Source organism: Myodes glareolus, chromosome 17, assembly GCF_982192425.1.
Source record: "Myodes glareolus chromosome 17, mMyoGla1.1, whole genome shotgun sequence".
Classification (NCBI taxonomy): Eukaryota; Metazoa; Chordata; class Mammalia; order Rodentia; family Cricetidae; genus Myodes; species Myodes glareolus.
Genome location: NC_142042.1, coordinates 41,420,082 through 41,447,259, shown reverse-complemented (window position 1 = coordinate 41,447,259; position 27,178 = coordinate 41,420,082). Strand labels below are relative to the sequence as shown.

The 27,178-nt window shown below is 42.2% G+C and overlaps 1 protein-coding gene across 1 annotated transcript in view; it reads right to left on the bottom strand.

Moving 5' to 3' along the window:
• The window catches only part of Slc30a7 (solute carrier family 30 member 7), a 69,814-nt gene that overhangs the window by 18,085 nt on the left and 24,551 nt on the right, over positions 1-27,178 (bottom strand). The window contains exons 7-8 of the mRNA XM_048456665.3: positions 25,525-25,575; positions 22,159-22,294 (exon numbers count right to left, since the gene is read on the bottom strand). Of these exons, the coding sequence (XP_048312622.1) occupies positions 22,159-22,294; positions 25,525-25,575 (187 nt within the window). The remainder of the gene's footprint in view (positions 1-22,158; positions 22,295-25,524; positions 25,576-27,178) is intronic.

The window sequence follows — 27,178 nt, the reverse complement described above, 5'->3', positions numbered from 1 at the left end:
AACAGAGTGTGACAAGCGATGGAATGCTGCTCCCTGGTCAGCTTCCTGCTGCTGCTCCCTGGTCAGCTTCCTGCTGCTGCTCCCTGGTCAGCTTCCTGCTGCTGCTCCCTGGTCAGCTTCCTGCTGCTGCTCCCTGGTCAGCTTCCTGCTGCTGCTCCCTGGTCAGCTTCCTGCTGCTGCTCCCTGGTCAGCTTCCTGCTGCTGCTCCCTGGTCAGCTTCCTGCTGCTGCTCCCTGGTCAGCTTCCTGCTGCTGCTCCCTGGTCAGCTTCCTGCTGCTGCTCCCTGGTCAGCTTCCTGCTGCTGCTCCCTGGTCAGCTTCCTGCTGCTGCTCCCTGGTCAGCTTCCTGCTGCTGCTCCCTGGTCAGCTTCCTGCTGCTGCTCCCTGGTCAGCTTCCTGCTGCTGCTCCCTGGTCAGCTTCCTGCTGCTGCTCCCTGGTCAGCTTCCTGCTGCTGCTCCCTGGTCAGCTTCCTGCTGCTGCTCCCTGGTCAGCTTCCTGCTGCTGCTCCCTGGTCAGCTTCCTGCTGCTGCTCCCTGGTCAGCTTCCTGCTGCTGCTCCCTGGTCAGCTTCCTGCTGCTGCTCCCTGCTCAGCTTCCTGCTGCTGCTCCCTGGTCAGCTTCCTGCTGCTGCTCCCTGATCAGCTTCAACACTCTGACCTAGCTTCTGTTTTCACTCTCACTTGCCACCTCACAGCCGCCATATTGTGAGCTCTTTTACCATGAGGCCCACGGGCAAGAGAATGGACACCCCTGGAGAGGAATTAGAATCTAGTCCACTAGCCCCAAACAACAAAAGACTATGAGCAATTGCTTGAGGGAGGCTGAAGTGGCTTCTCCCTCAGCTGACCCTGCAATGACCGCAGGCCAGGCTGACAGCTTGAATGCTGCCTTGTGAGAACTCCCAGTTAGCCATGCCCAGAGCCTCCCGAGCTACAGAGACTAGAAGATAGTAATGCGTGGTAGCTACAAGGCTTCTGTGGGATCTGTTATGCATTTAGTGATAACAGCTATTTTCTACAGTGCTATGAGGCTTATCCATAAAAAAACAAGCACTGGATCCTATGGTCCTTACTTTAATAAATGCTGGGTCAAAAGTTCCTTACTTCCTAAGGGATAAAATGTAAGCTCTTTAACATGGTACTGTCTGAGGAGAGAGGAGGGAGGTCTCTGATCCCTCTCCCTTTACCTTCTCTCAATGCCCACTTCACATTCAAGCTCTTCAAACACAATGTACTTTACCTTGCACCATCCCTTTCTGTCATGCTTTGGCTAATGACATGTCTGCCTAGAACGTTCTTAAATAGGCCTTTTGTTCAGCTCCTATAATGTCTTTAGAGTTCAAGTCTGACTTCCTTTAGGGTATGTTTCCTGATCATGCACTGGCCTCTGAGAGATGAGATGTCCGCTCTTTGCTCCTGTAAAACATGAATGATGTAGGGCATGGTGGTACATGTCTGTAATCCTAGCATTCATGAGCTGGGGCCAGACTGGCAGTGCTGTGGGATAATGTTCTTGTACACGATAAAGATTTGTCAGTCGTATTGGTTTAATAAAACACTGATTGGTCAGTAGTCAGGCAGGAAGTATAGGCAGGACAACAGACTAGGAGAATTCTGGGAAGAGAAAAGGCAGAGACAGAGTCTTCTTCAGCCAGATGCAGAGGAAGCAAGATGAGACTGCATTGCTGAGAAAATGTACCAAACCACATAGCTAAACATAGACAAGAATTATGGGTTAATTTTAAGTTGTAAGAGATAGTTAGTAGTAAGCCTGAGCTAATAGGCCAAACAGTTTATAATTAATATAAGCCACTGTGTGTTTCTTTGGGAATAAATGGCTACAGGACCAGGCCAGACAGAAACTTCTGTCTACATGAGATACCTAGAAAAAGAGGGGAAAAGTAGCAATGGTACCATGGGATTATTATATTACAAAATCATCAAGTTGCTTTCTTCTCTATATATTGAAAAGCAGTTTATAGATTAGGACTTATATTTGTGTCCCCAGCACTTCAGTGTTTGGTGTGTGTGTGTATGTATGCATATGTGTGTATGTATGGAACAGAATTTACAGCTAAATCCATGGGACAAAATTAATTCAAGGCATACACTTTCGGTCAGGGAAAATGACTAAGCCTTTTAGAATACATGAAATCACTAACAAAAATGCACTGGCACAAACAGCAAAAGCTCAGTAACTGCCACACATGGCAACAGGGAAAGGCATCTGCAGTAGATTACACGTCACATGAAGGATAAACATAAAAACAGAAGGCCATTATATATAAAACACCACAATACTGCTGCAGGCCTTCCATCATACATTTTCAGGAGTAAGGGAAGGTTAGAAAAGAAAAGTAAGTAGAGGAAGAAGCAAGGCATTGGATAGTTAAGAATACTGGTTATTAATTCACCTAAACTAAAAAGCAGCACCTATTTCTATCTATCACACATACTATTAAAATATATGAAGACTCCATGAGCAAAATAAAGGGAATGGGACAAAGAAATGAGAGTGCCTAATGTATGATTAATCTATCCTTTCTTTTCTTCCCTCCATCTTCATTTCTCAAGAGAAAGAAAGGGTAAGACAGAAAACGCTTTACATAATTAAAGGGTCCACCGTTACCTTTACTGATCGGGCTCTTCTAAGAACACTGGAATGGCTACTGAGTCACGGCAAGCACCCCACTGCACCTCACGGACACACCACATAGCTTTCCTAACAATGGTTTGTAAAGGTGTCAGTGTGTCAGCTGTAGGAGCTGTGTTGGGACACCAAATACTTGGGGGGAAACAGTGCTTGCTCACTCACAAAGGGAGATGCAATTCAGAACCAAGGTCATTTTCAAAGTCCATAAAATGTAAAAGAAGCTCGTGGCGACTCCAGTTTTGCCTTTTAAATTGTGTTTAGCTCAGGAGTTTCTTTCCATATTTTTCTGATTAACTATCATAATGGAGAATCATAAAATGGATTTCAGCATGGATCTATCCAGCCATAATGAGAGGATACGGAGGAAAAGGCAAGCTTAGCAAATTCCTGGCTGAGGTAAGACTGAGTGCTGCTTCCAAACCCTGTAGGGAAAGGAAGAGCAAGCATCTGGAAACAGTCAGAGGCTCGCTTCTGGTTGACTAAATCAATTCTAGTTTTCACAATGAATGCTATTTTCCTTTCATAAATGACAAGGGATGACTCATTAAGCAGGATTCACCAGTAAAACAAAGTAATGGCTTCATTCTTCAAAAGCTGAACATAAATCTATAATCATACTATAAACATAAAATTAATTCCAAAGCCTTCTAACAGGTTAAATGAGCAACATTTACTCTCTGCTGCAAGTAATTTTGCAATGAAAATAAATTCAAGTTTTATTGCAGACACAGCTTTCAGAGAAAGATCATCATATTTCAACAGTAAATTAAATAGTCTAGCAGTAACTATAAATAAAGTAAACAATGTATTGGGGACGGTGAGATGGTTCAGCAACTAAGAATACTTGCTACTCATGCAGAATGAGTAGAACTGAGTTGAGTTGTTTAATTAGCAGCACCTAAATCAGCAACTCACAAGTGCCTATAGTTTCAGCTCAAGGGGACTGTGATGCCCTCTTCTGGCCTCCAAGGGCATTCACATGAATGTGTACATACACACAGACAAACTTAGATATGTACAAATAAAAAATTTAGGAGGTCTGGAAAGATGGCCCAAAGGTCAAGAGCACTTTGTATTCCTGCAAAAGACCTGTACCAGTTCACAGCACCTACATAGCTGCTCACAACCCTCTACTGACAATTCTAGGTAATCAATGTCCTCTTCTGATTCCGTGGGCACCAGGCATGCATATAGAACAATATATACACACAAGCAGCAAACACACACTTAAAAAAAAAACAAATCTTTAAATCTTTTAAAAGGTATACATATTATGAAAACTTGTGAAGAACAATCATAATTTAAAAACTTCAGAGTTTTAGCAATTAAACCTGAGAAAAATATCTAGCAATAATTAATACAATTCTTAGGCTGTATGTCGTGGTATATATCTTTGATCCCAGCACTTGGGAAGCAAAGGCAGGTGGATATCTATGAATTCAAGGCCAGCCTGGTCTACAAAGTGGGACCCTGATCAAGGAAGAAAATAAAAGAACAAAAGTCTGTCAAACCCACATGATTCTTGAGGTAGCCTTGTTAACTGGTTTATTAGGGGATGTTTCCTTCTCATCCTTAGTCTATAATCTATAAATATAGAGAGAAAAAAATGAAAATTTTAAATTAATGTAAATCTAAAGGTCAAGTGTATATGTCTGTCTACCAAAAGAACTAAAAACAAAAATACGTATGTGAATGCCTGCGTGTCTGGTGCTCACAGAGGACAGAAGATGGCACTGGATTCCCGGAACTGGAGTTACAGAGGTGATGGGATCTCTAAGAATCTAATGAGCCATCACTCTAGCCCACTCCAAACCCCTTCATGGACAAAAGAAGACAAAGACATCCGATCTCTAACAGTACTGCAAGGTATAAATAGACGGGTAGTTGTATTTAAACAACCAACCCACGGTCATGGAAGATTACTATTAATCTTGAATCTCATAAACCTAGTAACCAGATCCCTCAAAGTGATCCTATCTGGGGCTGTGGTTCACGTATAATTATATTAAACCCCGGGGTCTAAATCTATGCACTCAGTATGCTGCTTGTCTTACTCAGTCAAGGACAAGAGATGCTATGGAACACCCACAGGCACGAAGAGGTTGCCCCTTTCCTTAAGCATCTGGGATGTAGTTGTAACACTTCATGTGTCTGCCTTTTGGAACAAAAATATCAACATATGACATCAGATTAGTAGAGAATAACGTTTTTGTTTATATATAGCACTTAATAGTTTTTAAAGTGATTTCATAAAAACTTTCTAATTTCATCCTCACAATAATTCAAAGTAACCTTAAGAAAATGTTGGGATCACAGCAGCTCAGATAAGGGCAGGACCATGGGGATCACTGATACCCGACTCTCTCTTTTTAAAGATGGGATAAACAACTCAGAGAGGCTAAAACAGCTTGCGGTTTGTTAGAGCTGGGTAAGAAGCTGTTAGTGACACAAAGCCAAGGCTCAAACTTCTGAAGAAGCTTCTCGCCAAAGAGAGGTCTCCTAGGGTCAAATCCAGTCACATTCACTTATTCCGAAGGCCTGGCATCACAGTCTGAACATAGTGTGCACATAGCATCCATCTAGTTACACATTGAATAGATAACAGTTTGCATGTGGGCTGGGGAGATGCTTCAGGGGGTAACAACGCAAATGTGAGGACTTGGGTTTGAATCCCCAGGAGCCACACAGAGCAGGATGCTGTAGAGCACATCTGCAATCCCAGTGACCCTGCGACAGGATGGTGGCTGGAGACAGGAGAATCCACGGAAACTTGTGGGCCAGCTAGTCTGCGATATGCAGAGCCGAACAACAAAGACACCCAGCCTCAAACAAGGTAGAGGGCAAGGACCAACACAGGAGGCTGCTCTTTGACTCCCATACACACGTGTAGTAAGTGTTTGCATGCCTTTACATATAAAAACTCACAAACACAGACACCACACATAAACATACGCAAAATACACATGCAGGATAAAAATGAGTTGCTAATGGAGAATAGTTGGAATACAGGATATCCTTTTTATGGCACTGAACCCTTCAAAGTAAGAGTCAAGTACCCCGAATTCTGTGACTCTCAAAAAAGAACCTCTAGGAAAGAGAAAGCAATGCAGCATTTTATTGTGTGCTTGTGCACAGGTGAGAAAGAATTCTATTTCGGACTATTCAGAACTTTCAGATCTTGATGTATAATTTATTAACATTGTGTGTTTGATTCAGGGACTCAAACAGCCAAGGCTGGCCTGAAACTCCTGAGAATGACCCTAACAGGATCCCCCCCAGTCTCCACCTCCTAAATTTTGGGGTTACAGGCATAACTATGTCCTACTTCAATTGGTTATCTCTTTTTTAAAAAGTTGCTTTTAAGATTTATTTACTGTTTACTGAACGTGTGTGTGTGTGCACTCACATTTGTGCACTGAAGGGGGCATTGGATCCCCTAGAACTGTAGTAGTTATGGAGGGTTGTAAGCTGCCATGTGGGTGCTAAAACTAAACCAGGGTCCTCTGCAATAGCAACAAGTGCCCTTAACCACTGAACCATTTCTCCAGACTCTAACTTGTTATCTTAATAAAATATCTTTCCTTCATTTTCATGAATGAGAAAATAATAATCATGCCACCAAACATCCATATACTAAAAAGGAAATCTAAAAACGCAAAAAATAAATAACACAATCAACAATGGGAACAAAAAACTCCCTAAAATACACATAGTTTTACAAGAAGATGTTAGAATAAATTCCATCTGTGTGTATTAAACATCAGGATACAAATGTATCAGAAAGATAATGAGACCTGGAGGAACCAGCCACCTGTCAGCAAGTAGTGGCTTCTCTCTTGCTCCCCCCTACTTGACAATGAGCTCAATGGAGCCAGTTAACAGGAAAAGGAGCACAGCACAGTGGCGAGGGAGCACAGCACAGTAGCGAGGGAGCACAGCACAGTAGCGAGGGAGCACAGACACGGAAGGGCTGTGCTCAAGTTCTGCATCAGCCTTATTTGTAGGTAGGCAGGCCATTAACAATATCTGGTGGGTGTGGCAGGCTGAAGACTGAATGAAAAATGATAGCCCATTTGAAAGGCACAGAACAAATTACAAGGTAGGTATAATCACTTGTACTTTAAAGGCGCAAGAGTTGAGACACGGAGAGGCTAAGTGGTTTGCTCAAGGTTGCATATCCAAGTGTACAGATCTCAGGCAGGCTCCACTTCTGGTGCTAGAGGCAGCCTGATCAAGTCACAGGAAGAGCTTTCTAGCTCTTCCAAGGCACCTCTCTCTACAGAACAGACATGCCTGTCAAGTGTGTCTAAGGCCTGAATGACTAGAAGAAAGGAAGCCGCGTGGGGGCATTTGAACAGAAGTGACCCAAGAGGACCTAGGCAGTGTGCAGTAGCAGCAATGCGGGGCACTTCTCACACCTGAGCACTGATCAGAAGCAAATCCCCGACCCTGTGACAACTGCTGCACATTTTCCACACGTAAAGCTCACATATGAAGGAAAAAGCAAAGGAATCTATTTTTAATTCTTTACCTAAAAATAAAAAGCCACCCTGAGTGTGTGTGATAGAGAATCTCAGAGCGGGTTTCTAATTGCTATGCTGCACTGGATGCTGGTTACTCTGAAATGTTGAGTAGCAGACGTAGAGAAGAAACCATGTTTTCAAAGGACTAATTAAGCAAAAAAAATAAAGCAGCTTTCATGCAGACTGAACCTAGCAGCCGATAATTTTCAACTACACATAGATTAATAACAAACGTTAAAACTAAAGGTCACCCTTTTCTTCTTCCAGCAAATAACTAAGGGCACGCCAATACGCGGTCTACCTTTTAAATTTTGCTTATTTTTCAATGGCTAAAACTGTTGACCAGTCTTAAGTCAAAAGGACATCAAGGGGCCATCAAGATACTCAGGAGGTCAAGGCATTTACTTGCAAGCCCAGCGACATAAGTCTGCATGGCGCAGCCCACAGGAAAATGGCAGGACAGAACTGTTTCCACCGTGCTGTCCTCCGACGTCCACCACATTCACACAGAGGCACGCTCACCTCACACGCGTTACACAGATGTACAACAGTAAAATAAAGTATACAGAAAAAGGATATTGAAATGTATTTAAAGTCTCGTTTCAAAAGTCTTCCCTCTGTCTTCCTAGAGGTAGCTATCTTTACAGTGGCTTGGGTTTCCCCCCTCCATTATTATGCTGGCTGTTTTCCTTATTATAGAAATGGCTGCAGTGCTCCTATGGAACAAAAGTCATACATCTCACCCATGGCAACTGTCTGTGCTTTTCAGGGAGTTTCCTGTTCTCAGAATACTGTATCGTGAAAATCACACCACATCACCAGACTCTCTTACTGATGGATATCTGTGCTACTTCCAATATTTTGATATTACAAACATAGCCAAAAGAAAAATTTTATGAATACCTTTTTATATTTTTGTCAATTTCCCTCTGGGATGATCACACAAATGCCAATATTGTGACATTTCTCTTTTCAGGGACAACTTCCATTCCATCAGCAGTGCCTTAGAACACCTATTCTGCCCATGTCCTTACTATAAGATTGGGAATTTGTAACCAGAAAAACATGCTGTCCCATTGCAGTATGAATCTGTCGTTGTTGTTGTTCTTTTGTGAGTGGGAATGAACTACTTTTATAAGCCATTTGTTTCTGGACTCATTGGTCTGCTCCCTCAGTTTATCTGCTTTTTCAGGCAAGTCACTTTAGTTATACAGTCCCCCATTTCATCCTTGCAGCTTTCTTAGTGCTTTGTGTGTGATTTCTCTTACCAACCTTAAAAATCACCTTTTACTAACTCTTCCCTGGAGGGGAAGGAAGGAATGAAGGGAGGGAGGGGAAAAAAGGGAGGAACGAAGGGAGGGAGGGACAGAGGAAGGAAAAGAGGGATGGAGGGAGGAAGGGAAGAAGGAAGGCAGGCAGAAAAAGGAAAAGAACTGACAGAATTTTTATTATTAGTTGTTGCGGAATATTTGTTTACACTGTGTGAAGATGTGTCACTGCAATTGGCTTAATAAAAAGCTGAATGGCAAACAGCTAGGCAGGAGAGAATAGGTGAGAACTCTAGGGGAGGGAAGAATTCTGGGAAGAAGAGAGGAGGAAGACACAGGTGAGATTCTGAAGAAGTCAGACATAGGTACAGAGCAGAGGTAACTGAGTCACGTGACGGAGCATAGATTAGTAGAAACAGGCTAATTTAAGTTATAAGAGCTAGTTGGGGACAAGCCTAAGCTAAAGGCTAAACTTTTGTAATTAGTATGAACTCTCCGTGCTGTTATCTGGAGGTTGGCGGTCCAGATGAAACAGTATTACTACAAGAAATCAAATCCGTAAATTAGCACAAGAACAGCCAACATGAACAACACAGTTATGACGCCGATTCTTTGATAGGTGGTGCAGACCGGCTCAGTCTACCTGTGTGGTTTCTGGAAGTGTTCATCCCCCCACGTAATTTTAGAAATGTTATCTCCACATTATCTTTGTTGTTGTTATAATTCAACTGACTTTTTTGCAGGGGTTGTTTTGTTTGTTTTTTCAGTGCTGGAAAGTAAACCTAAGGCCTCATCCACGCTACGCAAGAGCTCAGTAACTGAGCTATATACACTCAGTCTGCTTGAGTTCATCCCCTGCTTCTCTCAAAGGTGACTGGGACCTAGAAGTCACCTAGAAGTTTTTCCTCTCTACGTTTCTTTTGGTCACAGTGTTTCACCAAAGCAACAGAAATTAAACCAGAAAGCAGGTAGGAATGTCGCTAGCATGATCTGTCTAACAGTGACAGTGGTTTAGGGCTGTGGTACAAATAACTGATGCTAAGGTGAGGGCCATTAACATCACATACTGATTTGTACATTGAATCTTCTTTTTTTAATCAGAAATGGGCAATCGAGTACAGTACGACAGTTCACACCTATAATTCTAACACGTGGTAGAGTCAGAAGGACGGCCACAAGTTTGAAGCCATCCTGAATTACACACTGAAGGACTGCCTGAGCAACAAAGAAAGACTGTCTCAAAAGCAAACCACAAAAAAGGAAAGGAGTGAAGGAGGGAAACAAGGGTGGAAGGAGGAAGGCCCTATAACTCTGTGCTTTGAGGCAGGATTTCACTAAGCTGCCCAGACTGGCTTTGAACTCACTATGTAGTCCAGACTGGAAGGAGGGAGGGAGGTAAGGAAGGGTGGGTCACTGCATTTTTTCAGATGTCTCTTTGGCATCTCTGGCAACGATCTCATGGCTTTTTCTCTACACCATTTAATAGGATAAATAATCTGCACAGATCCTGTAACACTGAATTATCTTTGCATTCTACTCAGAATGAATACAAATGGCACATGATTTCCTTGATACTTTTTTGAAAACAGCACTGAATGTACTGAATTGTAACAAATTTGTAACTGAATAAATATTAGATAATTTCTAACTCTTGTAGCCTGAAAGCTACTTCACAAACTACAAATCTGAGGCCTCCAGGGATGGATCTGCTGGTCATTTCTGGTGGCTTTGACAAACACTGAAGAATGACACCATCATGCTGATTCATTATAAGGAAACAGAGTTACACCACTGCTATAACAAGAAAATATCTTGAAACAATGCAAGCCCTGCAGAGGAAAACACATTGGAACAGTGACACCGTGACAGAGACCCCAAGGAAATGGTTGGCACCCTCTGCTCCCTCCTGTTCTTCTCCCTGTTCAGCAATTCAGCATGTCCTTCTCCAGCCCACACTAAGGAACACCAGCTCTTCTCTAAGTTCGGGGTTGGACACTCAGAAAACAGAAGAGAAAGAACTGGGAGTCACATACCTTAAAGCGACCCTCAGTGACTCACTCAAATATGGGATCCTTCACTCAAGTTGTGTGTGAAAACTATGACATGCTTCCACACAACAGGATACGACTAAGGCGAGTGACTTCGGAGATGCATTTAAGTTTCAAATAAGTTGACTTTTAGTTCTTCAAGGAAGAAACCCTGCGTGTTGTGGAATATTAGTTTAAGATGTGTTACATTCATTTATGCTATGGAATATTTGCTTAATGATGCAAAGATGTATTGAATTCTTTAATGTTGCACTTGTTTAACTCGGTGAAGCTGTGATACTTTGCCTGTCTACAACACCTGATAAGCCTAAGAAAGAACTGAATGACAACAGCTGGGCCGGAGAGAGGCTAGGTGGGTTGGCAGACAGAGAGGATAAATAGGAGAAATCAGGCTTGAGGGAGAAGAGGAGTGAGAAAAGAAGAGAAGGATGCTAGGGGCCAGCCACCCAGCCACCCAGCCACTCAGTTACCCAGCCACTCAGTCACCCAGACACCCAGCCAGCCACAGAGTAAGAAGGAAAGAAAGAATATAGAATAAAAAAAAGGTAAAATGTAAGAGGCAAAACATAGTTAAAGAGAAATGGGGCAATTTAAGTTAGAAAAACTGGCTAGAAACAAGCCAAGCTAAGGCCGGGCATTTGTAAGTAAGAATAAGTCTCCAGGTATGTATTTGGGAGCAGAGTGGCAAGACCTCAAAGACTTATTAAAAAAGAAAAGAAAAGAAAAGAAGAGAAGAGAAGAGAAGAGAAGAGAAGAGAAGAGAAGAGAAGAGAAGAGAAGAGAAGAGAAAAGAAAAGAAAAGAAAAAGACAAAACAACTACACCTGGGTATGCCTGACTTAATCGGAGCTGAGCCCTTCAAAGAGCGACTGGAGGGCTGGTGAGGCCGCTCCCTGCTGACTGAGGAAATAAGCCACTGTGAGCTCAACAGCTGCACGGTCAGGATTTCTGCTGACAGCCACAGAAGCTTGAGATGACCCTGAGCCTCAGATGAGCTGCAGCCCCAGCCAACACATTAGTTACAGCTTTGTGAGGCCTGAGTACAGAAGCCAGCCAGGCTATGCCAGGAATACTGATCATGGAAACTGTGAGATAGCTGAGCAGTGTGGGCGACTCATGGGGTCAGCAGTTCCCCATCCCCCTTCTTACGTCGTATATAGTCTACAGCCCCTTCACGGAAACGCAGTTCAGTCGTCCCAAAGAATAGTGTAGAAAAATAAAGCAGGACTTAAAATCTTTATGGTAGGGAAGCGTGAGAGAGCAAGAGAGAGAGAGAAAGAGAGAGAGAGAGAGAGAGAGAGAGAGAAACAGAGAGAGAGACAGAGAGACAGAGACAGAGATAATGGTATCGTATATGCCTTTTTAATAAAAGCACAAATCTAATGTAGTTTTAGGCTTTCCCTGTAACAATTCTTAAGAGTGACATGAGATCAGAAACAGGGAAATCCAGGGCTGTCTGGATTTGGACAGTTTGTATATTTATTTATATTTCATTAATGATCTCTCCTCTATCTGGCAGGTCCTGAAAAAGAATGCATTTTTTAAATAGTTTTTCAAGACAGGGTTTCTCTGTAGCTTTGGAGCCTGTCCTAGAACTAGCTCTTGTAAACCAGGTTGCCCTCGAACTCACAAAGAGCCACCTAGCTTCTGCCTCCCGAGTGCTGAGATTAAAGGCGTGATAACCACCGCCCAGCTAAGAATGCACTCTTGAGGGAAGAGCGAAGTTTCTGTTAAAATAATAGTATAACTGTGCCTCTTGCAATGTCATTTATTTATGCCACATGCAAAGCTGCTAACTTTCCAAACAAGGAAGGCAGGGAGGGTTGATTTTAAAACGTAAAAGCCTTGAATTTCAGGCTGGGATTGTTGACATCAGGATCCTCGTGAAACGCTGTCTCTGTGACAGTGGGGAAATCATCTTTGATGGTGAGAATTTCCTAACGGGGGTGACAGCAGAAAGAAAGGAAGGAAGGAAGCCAGATGGCACACATGACTGTGGTTCAATCCCTATTCAGACACTCTGTAGCATAACATACCAGAGAGGCAGCTCACCAGGCTGAGTCCCAAACACCTGATAGAAATACATAGATCTCTGATAGGAAGATATCTTCTATCTCTATCCATATCTCTGACCAACTGATAAGCCCAGTCGTGAGCAGTAACTCACACGAACTGCTGCACTGCAAACAAAAAGGTATCGTCGGCACAGCTGCAGCAACATGCCTGAGAGGGAGCCTGGGAAGGGATCTTCAAAGTTTGGATACCACTGCTTCATAATTTAGGGAACACCGAACTTGGGATGACTTCACAGGTTTCTTACTGTTTCTTCTGATGCTTTATGCTCGACTTTAATTTGCAAACACTGTTTAATTTCAAAATAAAAACAAACCCCTCAAGTCAAAGGAACTGACTTTTATATAGCACTGAATGTCATTATTAAACAGTTACCCAAGGATACCTTAAAAAGTGCTGTGCCTAGGCTTTGACAGAGTCAAGGGTAAAATGTTGTCATGGGGCAACACATTCTTGTTTAAAGTAACTACTTTTCAGCCTTCGGGCAAAGATCAAGTGTAAAAATTTCTTACATGGACATGACTCTGATATTGTGATCTGACCAACAGGATTATCAGAAAAGATGAACTTTGACAGGTCATACAGAAGATATTTCCACAAATCAAATTAAATCCAAACTACAAAAGTTTGGATTAAAATATATTATACACATAGTTTAAGGTTCCCAATACAAGTTATGAATAGAAAAACCACAGCATTAAATCCTGTAAATTACAAAATTCTGTAATTGGGCGGCTTCTTACGGAGTATATGATTGAATCTGGAACAGCAGGCTTTTATTAACTTTTAACACTAATGAATATAGGGCAGGTGAAATGTTAAATAAAAAAGGAAGGGGCATACAAACATTCATATAGCACACAGAATCTGGGTGCAACCCTACCAGAAGAATCCCGCTTCTTCCACGTAAAATATTATAAGGCCATCTGAATACTCGGTAAGAAACACTTACTTCAACTCAACATTTGAACAAGGTGTGACCTCGGATTTCCATATTTACTATGAGATAAAACTAAGTTTCTAATACAGCTTATAAAGCAAAGATCCAATTCTTACATCTTTGCAGTTCAAATCTAAATGGCCTCTGAATCTGTAACATCAGATTTGTTTGTTATTTAGTAATCTTTGCCCTTCGGTTCTGAAAACTCCCTTTGTATCATAAAGCAATCTATAGAATGTCAATTCCTATTTTCCATTACTAACTTGACATTCTGGGTCAACAATTCATGAAAATGCATTTAATCACACAGAAACTTAGGAAGGAACAAGTCCACATTCACAAATGACAAAGAACTATAACCCAAATCTCCCAATCCTCAACCTAGGTCTCCAGAATTCAAAACACTACGGTGAGCAAAGACACTTGTGTCAGGCGAGGGTGAGCGTCCTAGTGTACTGGAGGATCTATCTCCTGACACACTGCTACACACACACCCAACACCACTGTTCTGGAAAATGAGGATGCTAAATTCAGGTGTTAGGTAGGGGTGGGGATGCTTCAGAAGTATGGGCATCAGAACCGCACTTTAGAGGACTTCAGACTGACAGGAAACAGGAAGAAGAAAGGACTCATAGATCAGGATACTGTGAGCAAAGGCCCAACAAAGGTAACCTGGGGCAGAGTGTCTCCCATAAATGGCACGCTAAAATGTGGTACTATACATGAAGATTCTATAAACAAACAAACAAACAAAAAACCCAATAGCTTGAAAATTAGGCAAGAGGCAGAAAACAGGGCATTTTAATCCTAACAGATTTATTCTGGAAGCATCAGTAAAGTGCCCATAGGTTTAGCAACTTTCTGAAATAAAAATACTTAATAAAACTGCCACATAAATACTCACACTGTACTTTGTTATGTAAGTCAGTTTTTCATCACTGCAGCAAATATACCGAGATAACCAATGATAAGGAGAGCAGGTTTATTTCGGGTCACAGCTGTCATGGGCAGATTCACTGTTTGAGGCAATAGCAGGGTAGCCCTCCATGGCAGAACAGGATGGAGAGCAAAGCTGCTCCCTTCAGAGAGAGCCAGGGAACGAAGCACAGGGGAAGGGGCCAGAGCCTCTCTACTTCCTTCAGAGACACACAGCCAGTGATGAGAACCTCTCACCAGGCTGTACCTTTCAAAGGTTCCACCATCTCCCAACTGTGCTCCAATCAAGACCAAGCCTTTACCACATGGACATTTCTTCAGGTGACACTTAAGATTCAGACACTAGGGCACATGCATTTTTTTTTTACTTTCTTTTTTTTTGGTGTGTGTGTGCGTGTGCACATGCATGCAGACGTGTATGGGTATGCAGTTCTATCCATGAGGCATCTGACTCTAGGGCAGAGGAAAACCAGTATGGTGTCTTTGGGGTTTAAAGGGGAAATAGATAATTGGAAAGCTCACCAGGGAAGACTACACCTCTCGAAACTCGGCTCTTCTCAGACAGCACACAGACAACCATTTAGACTTGTGGCCCGGGGCTCCCCTCAGTAAAGAACATACCCTCGACGAGGAGTTAACGTGACTCCTAACCTACACATTGGTTGCGTTTTAAAGCATTAATTGGCTGTGTGGGGAAAAAAAATACCATTTCCCCCCAGGAAAAGAATGCAAAGGGATGTGGGCTCTAGGGGGATTTGTATATAAAGGACATTAACCTCTGATGGTAAATATGGAACTGAGTTAGCAATGTTCTTTAAGGAAAAACACAGTGAGTGTCAAATGAACACAAACCCACTCCTGTACTATGATCCTATCAACCAAAACCCTGCTTCCTCTTTACTGGCCGGGCATGACGCTATCCTGACATAGTCAAGTCATGAAAAAGGGAGTTGAAGCCCTTTACATACACTAATAATTAAGGGATATTTATGATCTCTGTGTGTGTGCACACATGCACATGTGTGCATGAATGTGTGTGCATAGGTGTGTAGAGCAAACACAAATTTCTAAATATATTCATCATGGTTTATTGACGATGACAAAATCTAACTGAATTAGTCCTCTGTATAGGGTCCTCAGGACCTAAGAAAAGGTGGTTCACTAAAAACTACTGAATGTTTGTAATGATAACATTACACAATAGAATCTTAAAAGTGAAAATTTCTTTTTAGCATTCCTGAGTCATTTGGTTTCTTTCATAGTTCTAAATAGCCCCTCTGCAAGCATCTCCCAATCAGGTTCTTCGTCTGAACCACTGAGCACAGATGACTGGAGTGAGGACTACTTAGTCCTCAGGATAATACAGGCCCAGCACGTCCTGGATGCACAGGAGAGAAATACTCATTACCTGTAAATAGATGTCTTATGGGATCACAGCCTTCCCCAGAATGCTAGCTGGGAAAGGGTGGTAGACTGACTAGTCAATCTCCATCTTCCAGTACAGTGGCTTTTTACAATTCACATATGGTTTTAGAATGTAACTACAGGGCAACAGTACTCCAATGCGTTCTGTTTCACAACATGAAAACTTACACAAGCAACAGATAAGATTCTGATAGACTGTTTTCTTCCATCTCAGGTTGCCTGAAGAATTGTAAATGTAGCCACTTGAAAGGCAAACCACAACGGAAATTGTTAGGGAACACCCAAAAACATTTCTGAAAAAGATAAAATGCCTGCCGTTTCTCATATATGACTGTATGAAGATTGAGTAGCTTCCTATGTGTGCTGTTTATTAGAAACCACAAATAATTAGAACCAAATTACAATTTACCTAAACTGGGCTCACAGTCAAATCATTTATGTGTAAACAATGATTGTGATCACTTACAATAATGTTACTGCATAACTCATTTTTCTTCTGGAAACAGCCTTTCTATTTCTTGCCTCTCGTTATGAATATTGCTTGTCATTACTAAAGTCTCAAAAACTGAAGTATTTTTTCCCTCAACATGATAAGAAATAAATGTATTATTTAAAAAGAAGTTTTATTTGTACATCTACATGATTTTTTTAATAAGTACAATGCACAGTAAGGATGCTAACTGGTAAACCTCAAAAAACTGATTAAAAAAAAAAGTCTAGCAAGGCTTCAAAACACACGTGTAACAATGCACATCGCCGTGTCCTGTTGTATAGCTTCATCACGCGTGAGACTCCTTTTCATTCACGTGGTTAACACAATAAAGTCAACGGCATCATTTAAAACTTGCAATGACACAACCGATGGATTCGGCTTTCTATTTCCTTCTGATTCCAGCTTTATTCATGGGAGAAGGGAGCAAACCACTGTAAACCTCAGTCATTTCCCAGGAGACAAAATCATTCTCTCGTCTCTACATCCCATCCCCTGCTTTTCACTGGGAAACAAATTCATCACCGAATAAACCAGTTCTACCCAGAAACTCTTACTAACCTTTGCTTGTGTCAGACGATGCTGAGAGAAAAGCTCCAATTATGGGAAATAACTTTCAGGATCAAAGGGAAAACTGAGTCTAGTTAGAGAAGAAAAGACAGGGCAGGTTTCCAAAACACATTTTAGCTGGGCAAAATGACACATAAAACCTGCAAGAGGTAGGAGAGAAAATACTTCTGTTGTTCTTGAGAAAAGGTCTTGTTGTCTAACCCACGCTATCCTCAAACTTGAGGTCTGCTTCCTCGGCCTCCCAGGTGCTAGGATCACGGTGACTGTCACCGTGCCCAGCATCTACAGGTTCAATATTACGCTAGAAACTACGGAACTTGCTTTCACCTCAGCTGCTGAGTGTGGCGCTCCTCACCCAAGCATGGGTTTTAAAGAAAAGACAACACTAAGTTGGTACTTTATATAAAGTTTAGAATTTCTTAGGTATGCTTATGGGGAGACAGCAGGGGCCCTCTTGTTTATTGTTTCTACTTTTAGATCTCTGTTCACCCCACACCCTCCCACCACACCTCCCTTAAAGGGCAAGCCCATTCAATCACTGATCGGCTAGCCATCTGAATACCAGGGCCACAATTTTCTGTCACTCCCCTTCAGTCACTGAAGAGCTGAGCAACTGGCTTTTTACCTGACACCTCTACTCTTTCTTTACTCTTTGTTTAAGTATCTACACGGACAACCCATCCTTTGGTCTCTATATAGTGCTCTTTTTCTCCACCTTGCTAAATATAACTTAGACTTTAGATCTTGAGTTTAAGCATGTCTCACTATTTTATTTTATATGTCTCGCTACTTTTATTTTATTTGTATTAGTGCTTTGCCTGCATGTAAGTGCACACATGCACACACACACACACAATGGAGTATGATTTGTGCTGGTTAACTACTCCTAAGCAGGGGCCTGGTTCGGAGCAGGGCTGACACATTCAGTTAATTTCCCTCTATTACAATCCCTACCTCGCCCCCATCACAGTAGCACTGCTCTGGGAAAATGGCACACCTATTAAATCCAATTCTTCCTACCACTCTATAACTTGTACTCAGTAGCTAAATAAGACCAGAGGAAACATACAGCCATACTAGTTGTTTTTATACTAAATTCACGACCACAAACCTCAAAGTGGGTCCTGGGTGCTGCCAGGCAATCACACTTTTCCCCTACGATGAAAGGCTTTGAACGCAGCTGACTACGGTGCGCACGCGCGCGCGCGCGCGCGCGCGCACACACACACACACACACACACACACACACACACACACACACACACACGGTATCTCTGGTGCTCTCTGATCAGCTTTCATTCTCACCTCTCTCCCCAGTGTTCAGTGTAAGTGACCAATCATCCCAAGAGCATTTGATGGCGTGGATTATTTCTTCCTGCTGAAAGCAGTGTGTTCATGTCTCTCCTGCCTTGCTGCACTGCACATGGCTTATTATCTGCTTGTATAACCATTCGCTCTGCTGGCTCCCCCTTGGGGGAAGGTATTTGCTAGGTGATCAACTGCCCAGCTGAGTAGGTACCACAGCATTTGCTGAATGACCTTCAGATGGACTGCAGTTATCCACTGATGTGGGATTCCCTCTGTATGCTGTGAATACCATTGGTTAATAAAGGAACTGCTTTGAGCCTATAGCAGAGCTATAGGTGAACAGAGCTAGGCAGGGAAAACTAAATGGAATGCTGAGAGAAAAGAGGTAGAGTCAGAGAGAAGCCATGTAGCCCCCCCCCCACTAGAGACAGATGCAGCAACTTTACCTGGTAAGCCACAGCCACAAGGCAATACACAGATTACTAGAAATAGGTTAAATTAATATGTAAGAGTTATCCATATACAATCCTGTATCTACACAGCCACTGCCTACTGGGCATCTCCACATGAATAACTCTGCAGCATTCCAAAGCAGCAAGGAGCAGAACACGGTCGCCGACCAGAGTGCCCTTCCAAAGGGAGGGAAACACTGCTCTTCTTATAGTCTCCTCTCAGTGACAACACAACACCTCCGTCCATCCCAGGCAGGGGCTCTAAGCATTGCCACAGCTCCCATTTGCTTAACCCTGACCCACACATCCACATCCGTGAGCAAATCTCACTAGTTCTACCCCATTTTCTGGCTTTATTGGCATCTCTCCATTGCTAGATTAGACCCAGCTACCATGCCTCTCCCCTGGTTTATTATGGCAGCTTCTAGACGGTACCCCTTGCACCCTCAGTTTCATTCAAAATAGTTTCTTTCTTTTTATCTTTCTTTATTTTATTTTACTCAATTAATTAATTTATTGGAGACAGAAGCACACTATGTGGTCTGGTTGATTGTTGTATAAACCAAGCTGACCTAAAACAGAGATCTATCTGCCTGTCTCTGCCTCCCAAGTGCTGGGATTATGGGTGCCACCATGTCCAGCTAAAAACCATTTTTAAAACTTCAAATCAGGAGGCTGAAGAGACAGCTTTGTGGCTAATAGCATTTACTGATCAGTTCCCCGCATCCATCTGGCAGCTCACAACTATCTAAAACTACAATTCCAGGGGCTCCAAAAAGCCCTTCAGACCTCCACAAGGCAGCAGGCATACCCATGGTGCACAGACATACATGCAGGTAAAACACTCACACACATAAAATAAAATAAATAAAAATACAAATCAGGGTAATGTACATCAGAGGATGTGGATGAGTGACGGGTGCTCGCCTAGCACGCACAGGCTTTGGCTTGGTCCCCAGCAGCACAAACAGAACATATGGACCAAGGCTCACTCATGATTTCCCACTGCACTGGAAATTAAATCCGACTTCGGAGCCCTGTAATTTTCCCTGGCATATTTCTTCAGCTTCATCCCAAACCACTCTCCTCCTGCCCCTGGGCTATGGCCACACTGGGCCTCCTTTAGGGCAGCTGTTTTTAACCATGTGGCTTTTTTTAAGCAACTGATCCCTAGGCTGGAAAGCTTTTGGTGACATTTAGTTGCAGACTTGCCTTATTCAACCTCAGGTGACAGCTCAGAGACTACCATGATGTCCTCTCTTAGTTCTGCACAATAAATAATCATTTCATATCGGATCTATTGATTTGATTTTCTCTCCCGTGTGGCAAGATAAGATCAAAAGAGTAGGGATCATGGGCTACTTGATGAAGATGGCCTTTAAAGATTTTTAAAAATGTATTAGACTTGTGGCGAGATAAGTTTCTTGTGTGCATATATGCATTTATTTATTATTTATTTTGTTTGTAGAATAAATAAGAATGTAACAAAGAAAAAATTTTCAATTTAAGTTAGAAAACATAACTCTTATTTTTGTTTTTACTTTTATGTTTGTTTTTTTGAGACAGGGTTTCTCTATTTAACAGCCCTGGCTGTCCTGGAACTTGCTCTGTAGACCAGAGTTGGCCTCAAACTCACAGAGATCTGCCTGCTTCTGCCTCCCGAGTGCTGGATTTAAAGGCTGAGTCACCACCGCCCGGCTAGAAAATATAACTTTTTAGAATGAAAAAAGCCTACGTTCTTTTGACTCAAATCTGAAGTGTGCCAATTTCTTTACAGGCAGGAAAAGCATAGGGTCACTTTAGAGTAACAGGACAGCCGTGTGCCCTCAGAGAGCTGCAGAGATGCATGAGGCGGCCTCGGGCCAGCATGGTGAAGAGCTTTGTAGAAGTAGCTAGAGGAAAGGACTGCACACAGCTTGGGAGGCAAAGCGGGCCGTGTCTCCTGAAGGGCTGCTATTTGGACTAAGCTTCTGGGAAGGATGTGGAGTTGGGGTACACACACCTGTGAAAGCATGTATCAAATGCGAAAAGAGCTAAGAGAAAACGGGAATGGGAGAGCAGAGTGTTCATGCTGTATTTATGAAACTAAAAATAAGTCAGGAAAGTGACGTCACTGGAGAAGAGAGAGTAAATTGAGGTGAGGCAGGAGGGGAAAAGGGAGAGGCTAACAGGATTAAACAATATCAGGGGAAGGGAATTATTACGGATCTTAAACTTTATTTCAAGATAAAGAGTAGGGAAGGCCTGAAGCAACACAACTGCAGTATGTCACACAATCCCCAAAGAAATGTCACTGCAGCGTGAGAAGTAAAAGGAGGCAGGAGGACAGAGAGGCCACCACAGTTTCCCAAGCAAACCACAGCAGAACTTGGGTGACAAACAGAGACAGAGCAAAGGGAACGCTAAGAGCTAAGAGCGTACTCTTCGAAACCACCAGGAGTAACCAGGGCTGTAACACACAATACAGTAAAAGGCCACCGAAGGCCCCAACAGCCAGCCAGGCAGGCACAGGCGTCACCAGGCTGGTCAGGGATCTGCCACATCCGCACTGACATGGGAGAGCTCGGTTAAGACTCCAAAGGTGAGGGGCATGGTGAGCTTGAGAAAGGCTTCCCTACGCCACCTGCTTCCATGGGCAGATAATCAGCGAATAATCTGCATGTTTAAAATAAACACTCTATTTTTAGGGCAGAAACTGAAAAACAACCACTTCTAACTTTAGCACTGCAATCTATGACATCGCCCCTCGTCAACCCTGAGCTGCAGACAGTCATTCCGGTCTCACTCCCCATCAGTCCTCACTTCATTAGAAAAACTTCTGCTAAGAGCGGAGGTGCGGAGAAATGATAGCGCTCTGAGACGCAGCATGCAAATTTTAAAATTATTACATGTTGCAAGATAAAAAAACGTTTTAATGTTTTTAAATAAAAATGAAGCCAACAATAAAGTTTGCTTTAGGACAAAGGGTCTGAGATGATAATAATATTAGCTACACAGCACACTGCAGCAAACAGTCAGAGGATGTACGTCCCTACACACAATGTGTTTATGAGGCCCTAGTCTCATGGCAGGTGAGGGGAGGAAAAAGAAGAATGAAACTGTATAACCCAAGATAGTTCTAGCAGAGGTAACATTGATACTAGAGTGTGACATTGTCACATCTAGATATAAACTATAATATACTAGCTAATGCACTTTATATTGCTATTATTTTATTTCATAGCTATAGTGTATGGTTAAGATTTGAATTATAATCAAAGGCTTAAATGCCAAAAACCAAAAAGAAATGTTAAAATTCCAGACTGGAAAATGCATGAAAATGTAAAGAGGAAAAGAGAATTTGGACAGGAATTTTTTTAAATCCCAAAGGAAAGCCCACATGATAACCTGCACTGTAGATGTCCAATCATGGAGTTTTGAATTGCCCCCTCCCTCACAGATACTAACACAGATACTAACACAGTATGCCACTTACCTTATAACTATAAGAATGGCTATAAGAATCGAACAGATAGGATCTGCTATCATCAGCCCAAAATTCTGCATCATGATGGCAGAGGCAATCACACCAATACTCCCAAGTGTATCTGCTAGAATGTGTAAGAATACGCCTAGAAAGAAAACATCATTGAGATTAAAATTATAGAGCAGGGACATTTCTTAGGCCTATACTCATGTTTCCATACACGAAACATTACACATCAATGTGGAAACTCAGTCGGGAAGAGTACTGGCGGCTTAGCGATTGATGGCAGAGCAGAGTACTTGTGAACTGACAGAAGTCCACTCATAACCACCAGTTCAAACAAACAACTAGTATTATACTTGATCTTAATAGAATAGTGCAACTGAAAGAGTAGAGAAAATTAATTTTAAACACCGTTTATGACATTCACCTTTATTTTACAAAGGACAAAGGTTCGGGAAAGGAAAGGGCATCATGTGAAAAAAATTGGTTAAGAAAGCATTTTAATTTTGAAAACATATACACATGGCGCCCTCTGCTGGTGGTTAAAATACTGCCCAGAACTAGAATTTCATATGGACCCTAACATAATCTGATTATAATTACCCAAAAAGTTTCATTACCTAAATTTATTACTACGCTCAAATTCGCCATGGAAAAAAAGCAGGTATCCGAATACTTTTAAATATCTAGAAAATATACGCTTACTCTTCAATATTAAGTACTAAGTAGGTCACTGGCTAACTGCTTAAGAGCTCAAATACACTATTAAGATACGTGACACTGGTCTGGAAAACCATAAAGATCTCAGGGGAGAACTTCATATATGATTCTTTCTGAAAATACCTGACAATAACTCACTCAACATGGAGATCTTTAATAAGCAAAAGACACCACACAGCAAAACAGTCGTTAAACTTTCGTGTGCTTCACTCAGAGAAAACCATTAGTTTTCAGCACCAGCAACCGCTCCACATGGACTGAGCAGCTTAGAAATTTGCCAGATTCCCTGAATAATAGAAGGTAAATATGTGCAGATTTAAACTAAAGGAGATTCTGTAGCAGCTTAAACTCTGGCCACCAGTGAGTCCCTGCAGTGAGATTTCATCTGTGCTTTAATAAATAAAGACTGCCTGAAGATCAGAGAGTAAAACAGTCCCACTGGTCAGCCTTACAGGCCAGGCAGTGGTGACACACAGCTTTAATCCCAGTAGCCACACTAGTTTGCCACAGAAACCGGGTGATGCATGCCTTTAATCCCAGTGGTGCACACCTTTAATCCCAGCACCAGAGAGGAATATAAGATGGGAGGAGACAGCTCTCACACAGTCTCATTCTGAGATTCCTGGAGGCAGGATCGCCATTTCAGACTGAGGTAGAGGTAAGAGCCAGTGGCTGGCTGTTTTGCTTTTCTGACCTTCAGGTTGAACTCTAATTTCTGTCTCTGGATATTTATTAATCAAATCCCTTTAAATCCTAATGTTTGCTGAAAAGACAGTTCACTGCCACCATGTAGCATACAGCAGGCCATGGCACATGGCACTTGGTCCTCACACCCTCTATTTCGTTTTAATCCATGCAGACTACTCTATAGAAATTTTTACATTTGTGTGCGGATGTGTGTGTACGTGTACGCACATGCCACAGCACATGTGTGGAGGGCATGGGAAAGCTCGTGAGAGTCAGTTCTCGCCTTTGAACACGAGGGCCTTGAAGCCTGTACCTGGGTGTCAGGCTAGGTGGCAAGTGTCCGTACACCACAGTCACCTCACCAGCCCCAGAGCTGTTCTCCAACAAATAAATAGTTCACTGGCAAATTCGTCTAGATAGCCAGTTTCCCAACGGTACTTTAAATACCAAATGAATAAAATATATTTGTATCAAAACCACTTCGGCTTTAAAAAATATAAATGAAAAAGATGGATATAAATCAATACCCTTGAAAGTTCATACATTACAAAATCTTAAACATGATAGCATAGTTCTAAGTTTTCATGTTCTTCAATCAGTGTTTTGGTAGGAACAAAGAATAATAGTTCTGAACAATGAAAAAAGGGGGGAAATAATTTGCTCTTGCTTCCCCTGAGGTTGGAAAGTCCCTGCCTACATGTAATTTCCTAGCCAGAAAGTGGGTTTTATTAGCACAAATCATTACCTACCCTATTTTATTGAAACTATGCATGAAAAACATCACTAAAGACATATAAAGTATGTTTAACGCATATAAAATTGAAACCATGCAAGACTTGCAACACACCAATGAATTAACACCTCTAAAACTTGGTTCGCTAGAAGCTGAACTGAGGACGAGCAAGCAGGGTGGCAACTGCATTGGCTCAAAGTGCTCATGCCTGGCGTCTGCAGAGCAGCTGGCAGGAGCCGCCTCTACCAGGCAGGCACAGCTGCCATCAGCTGCCTCTCGGCCTTCTTGAGACCCACAAACTCATGGATGTCAGAAATATAAACTCATTTTCATTATAATTTGTACAAAAGATGATAAAAAGCTACATCAAGCTTCCCCCCATTTATGACTTTCCGTACCTAAATGTAAGTTACTATCAAAGCTAATGATAGCACTTGATACAGTTGCATCAAACAGGTGCAAAGACTGTTTTTATAGCGATTCCATAGATTTTGTAAATGGAAAACTGGTGACTAGCGGGTAGCCTAAGCCTTGAAACTAAATCTTCCCTATGAAGAAACACAAAAAGTAAGAATTACACCAAGAAATATTGAGAAAAACACATGCAGGAGAGGCTGGCTCTAAAGCCACTGAGAAAACAAGACTGAAATAGAGTTAATAACAACAAAAGCAAGAAGCGGGAAGCCGGGAATCTGGACAATACAGTCCAGGGAAACTGAGAAGGACTGGTTCAGACCCCCAGAGGAAAGCAGCAGACCGCATAGGCAGGCTGCTTTGCTCTAGCTGGTGCTGTTCACACAACAGTAAGCTCCTGTTTAAGCATCATTAATTGATGCCTTCACATATGACAAAGGTCTCACTGGATTTCATTTTTTAGCTCTAAATTTCCCTAAAACTTAAAAAATTATTGAACATTATTCTTGGACAAACTGTCTTAATCCTAGGAAAGCAAACATAGCTGGAGCCCCTGGAGTCAGGCCTAGTACTTACCTTTAGCAGGCTTGTTTGTGCTTTTGTGTTAATTAAATCTGAGAAAACAGCCAAGTGACAAAATATTGCTAATATACTCAATATAGTGTGTGTGTCTGTGTGTGTGTGCTTTCCTGGAAGGGATAACATTTAAAATATGACTACCAGGTACTAATTTTTTTTGAAAAACAGAGAACTCTCAACAATTGAGAACTATGAAGCCAGTTTCATAAAGTCAAGAAAAACACAATTGCGTGTCATACCTTGTAAAATCTGTCTGCTGGGTCCTGCCGTTTCTTTGAAGGACGGACCACCTGTAGAGAATTAAGTTATTTTAAAACATCTTTTCAATCCCCGATCCAAACGTTTGATTTCAGATGTCATTTTGCTCAAGTGTATGATGCAGGTTTGAATATACAGTCACATCAGACCTACAAAGTGATGTTTAAATTTAATCAAGTAATTGAATAGAGGTGAACCTAGAGAGGACAATTTTGAAATATAACAAGAGTATAGAAAATTCTGGATATTATTGCACTATAAATAAAAATCACAAGAAATTCAAAATATTATGAAAATCTACAACATTGTACTGATGAACGAAAGGCAGGACTGATACCAAGCTGCGGCCTGTGGGAGTGACAGCAGCCTCCGGTAGACTCTATATAATGGCACCACTTTCTCCACAGAAGACAGACAGACACTTTACTAAAATCCTGCCTTTTATCACATTAACGGCCCGAAGCATTTTTTTTGTCCACAGGGGCAAAAGAAAAGCTATTGCCACAGATGTGCCCTGGAGTCTCCAGGTGAGCGGCACAGTATTTCAGCTGAGCTATGTCAGCAAGCGAACACTAATGTAAAGGCACACAGGTTCACTGCTAACATACTTCGTGGGAAAGAATGAGGCGAATCGTGGACAATATATGTGACATAATCCCATGCGCTGTCAAGCATAATAAACGAATTTCAAACTTTTAGATCAATGACGTGTTCAACAGGTTAATGCTGGGAGGGTGTCATTCTCTTAACAAAACTCCTTTTGCAGAATGAAAACATTCTCCTTATGATTAAAATAGCAAAGTTTCTATATTTTTAATACATCAGAGACCACGCAGTTTTGCAATGAAACACAAACACACGTATGTGACAAAAGGCTGCAGTATTTGTTTATTGGGACCATCAGGAGACCAGACGAGCCCCGCTAATGTGAAGCATGGTGACTCGCAGGTGACAGCACACCTGACCACTACAGCAGTAGAGCCGGGCAACCGTGCAGCAAAGACACAAAAGCAACAGGGGACACAGCATGCTCCATGGTCCCAGGCACTCTCCTGAAGGATGCAGCTGCCACAGAAATCCTACTGACAGTCAAAAGCAGAGCCATTAGAAAAACTGAGCTCCTGAGTAAATCACCAAGTTTCTGCATGTATGAAATATCTCTAGAAAAGATACTTGGGCCGGGTGATGGTGGCACACGCCTTTAATCCCAGCACTCTGGAGGCAGAGGCAGTCAGAGCTCTGTGAGTTCAAGGCCAGCCTGGTCTACAAGAGCTAGTTCCAGTTCCATGACAGGCACCAAAGCTACAGAAAAACCCTGTCTCCAAAAACCAAAAAGAAAAATAAAAAAGAAAGAAAAATCATTTGACGTAAGTATTATGAAAAAGGATAGAACAATGACATGGTTATAAAAGTCAACTCCAACTAAGTTAACTGTGAAAGTCCTCTTGGTTCAGGGTATCTGTGGCAGGAGTCGGCTAACCCCTGAGTCTACAGCTTAACTGTTTCCTCAGCTCCTTGAGTTGGGGTGCTGCACTACGGCAAGGTGTGGCTAAGGAAGGAAAATACACAAGCCTCTTGTAGGTGCACAGGACCAGCAGAGGAGCCACTGAGCGATTCAGCAGACAGGATGCCCTA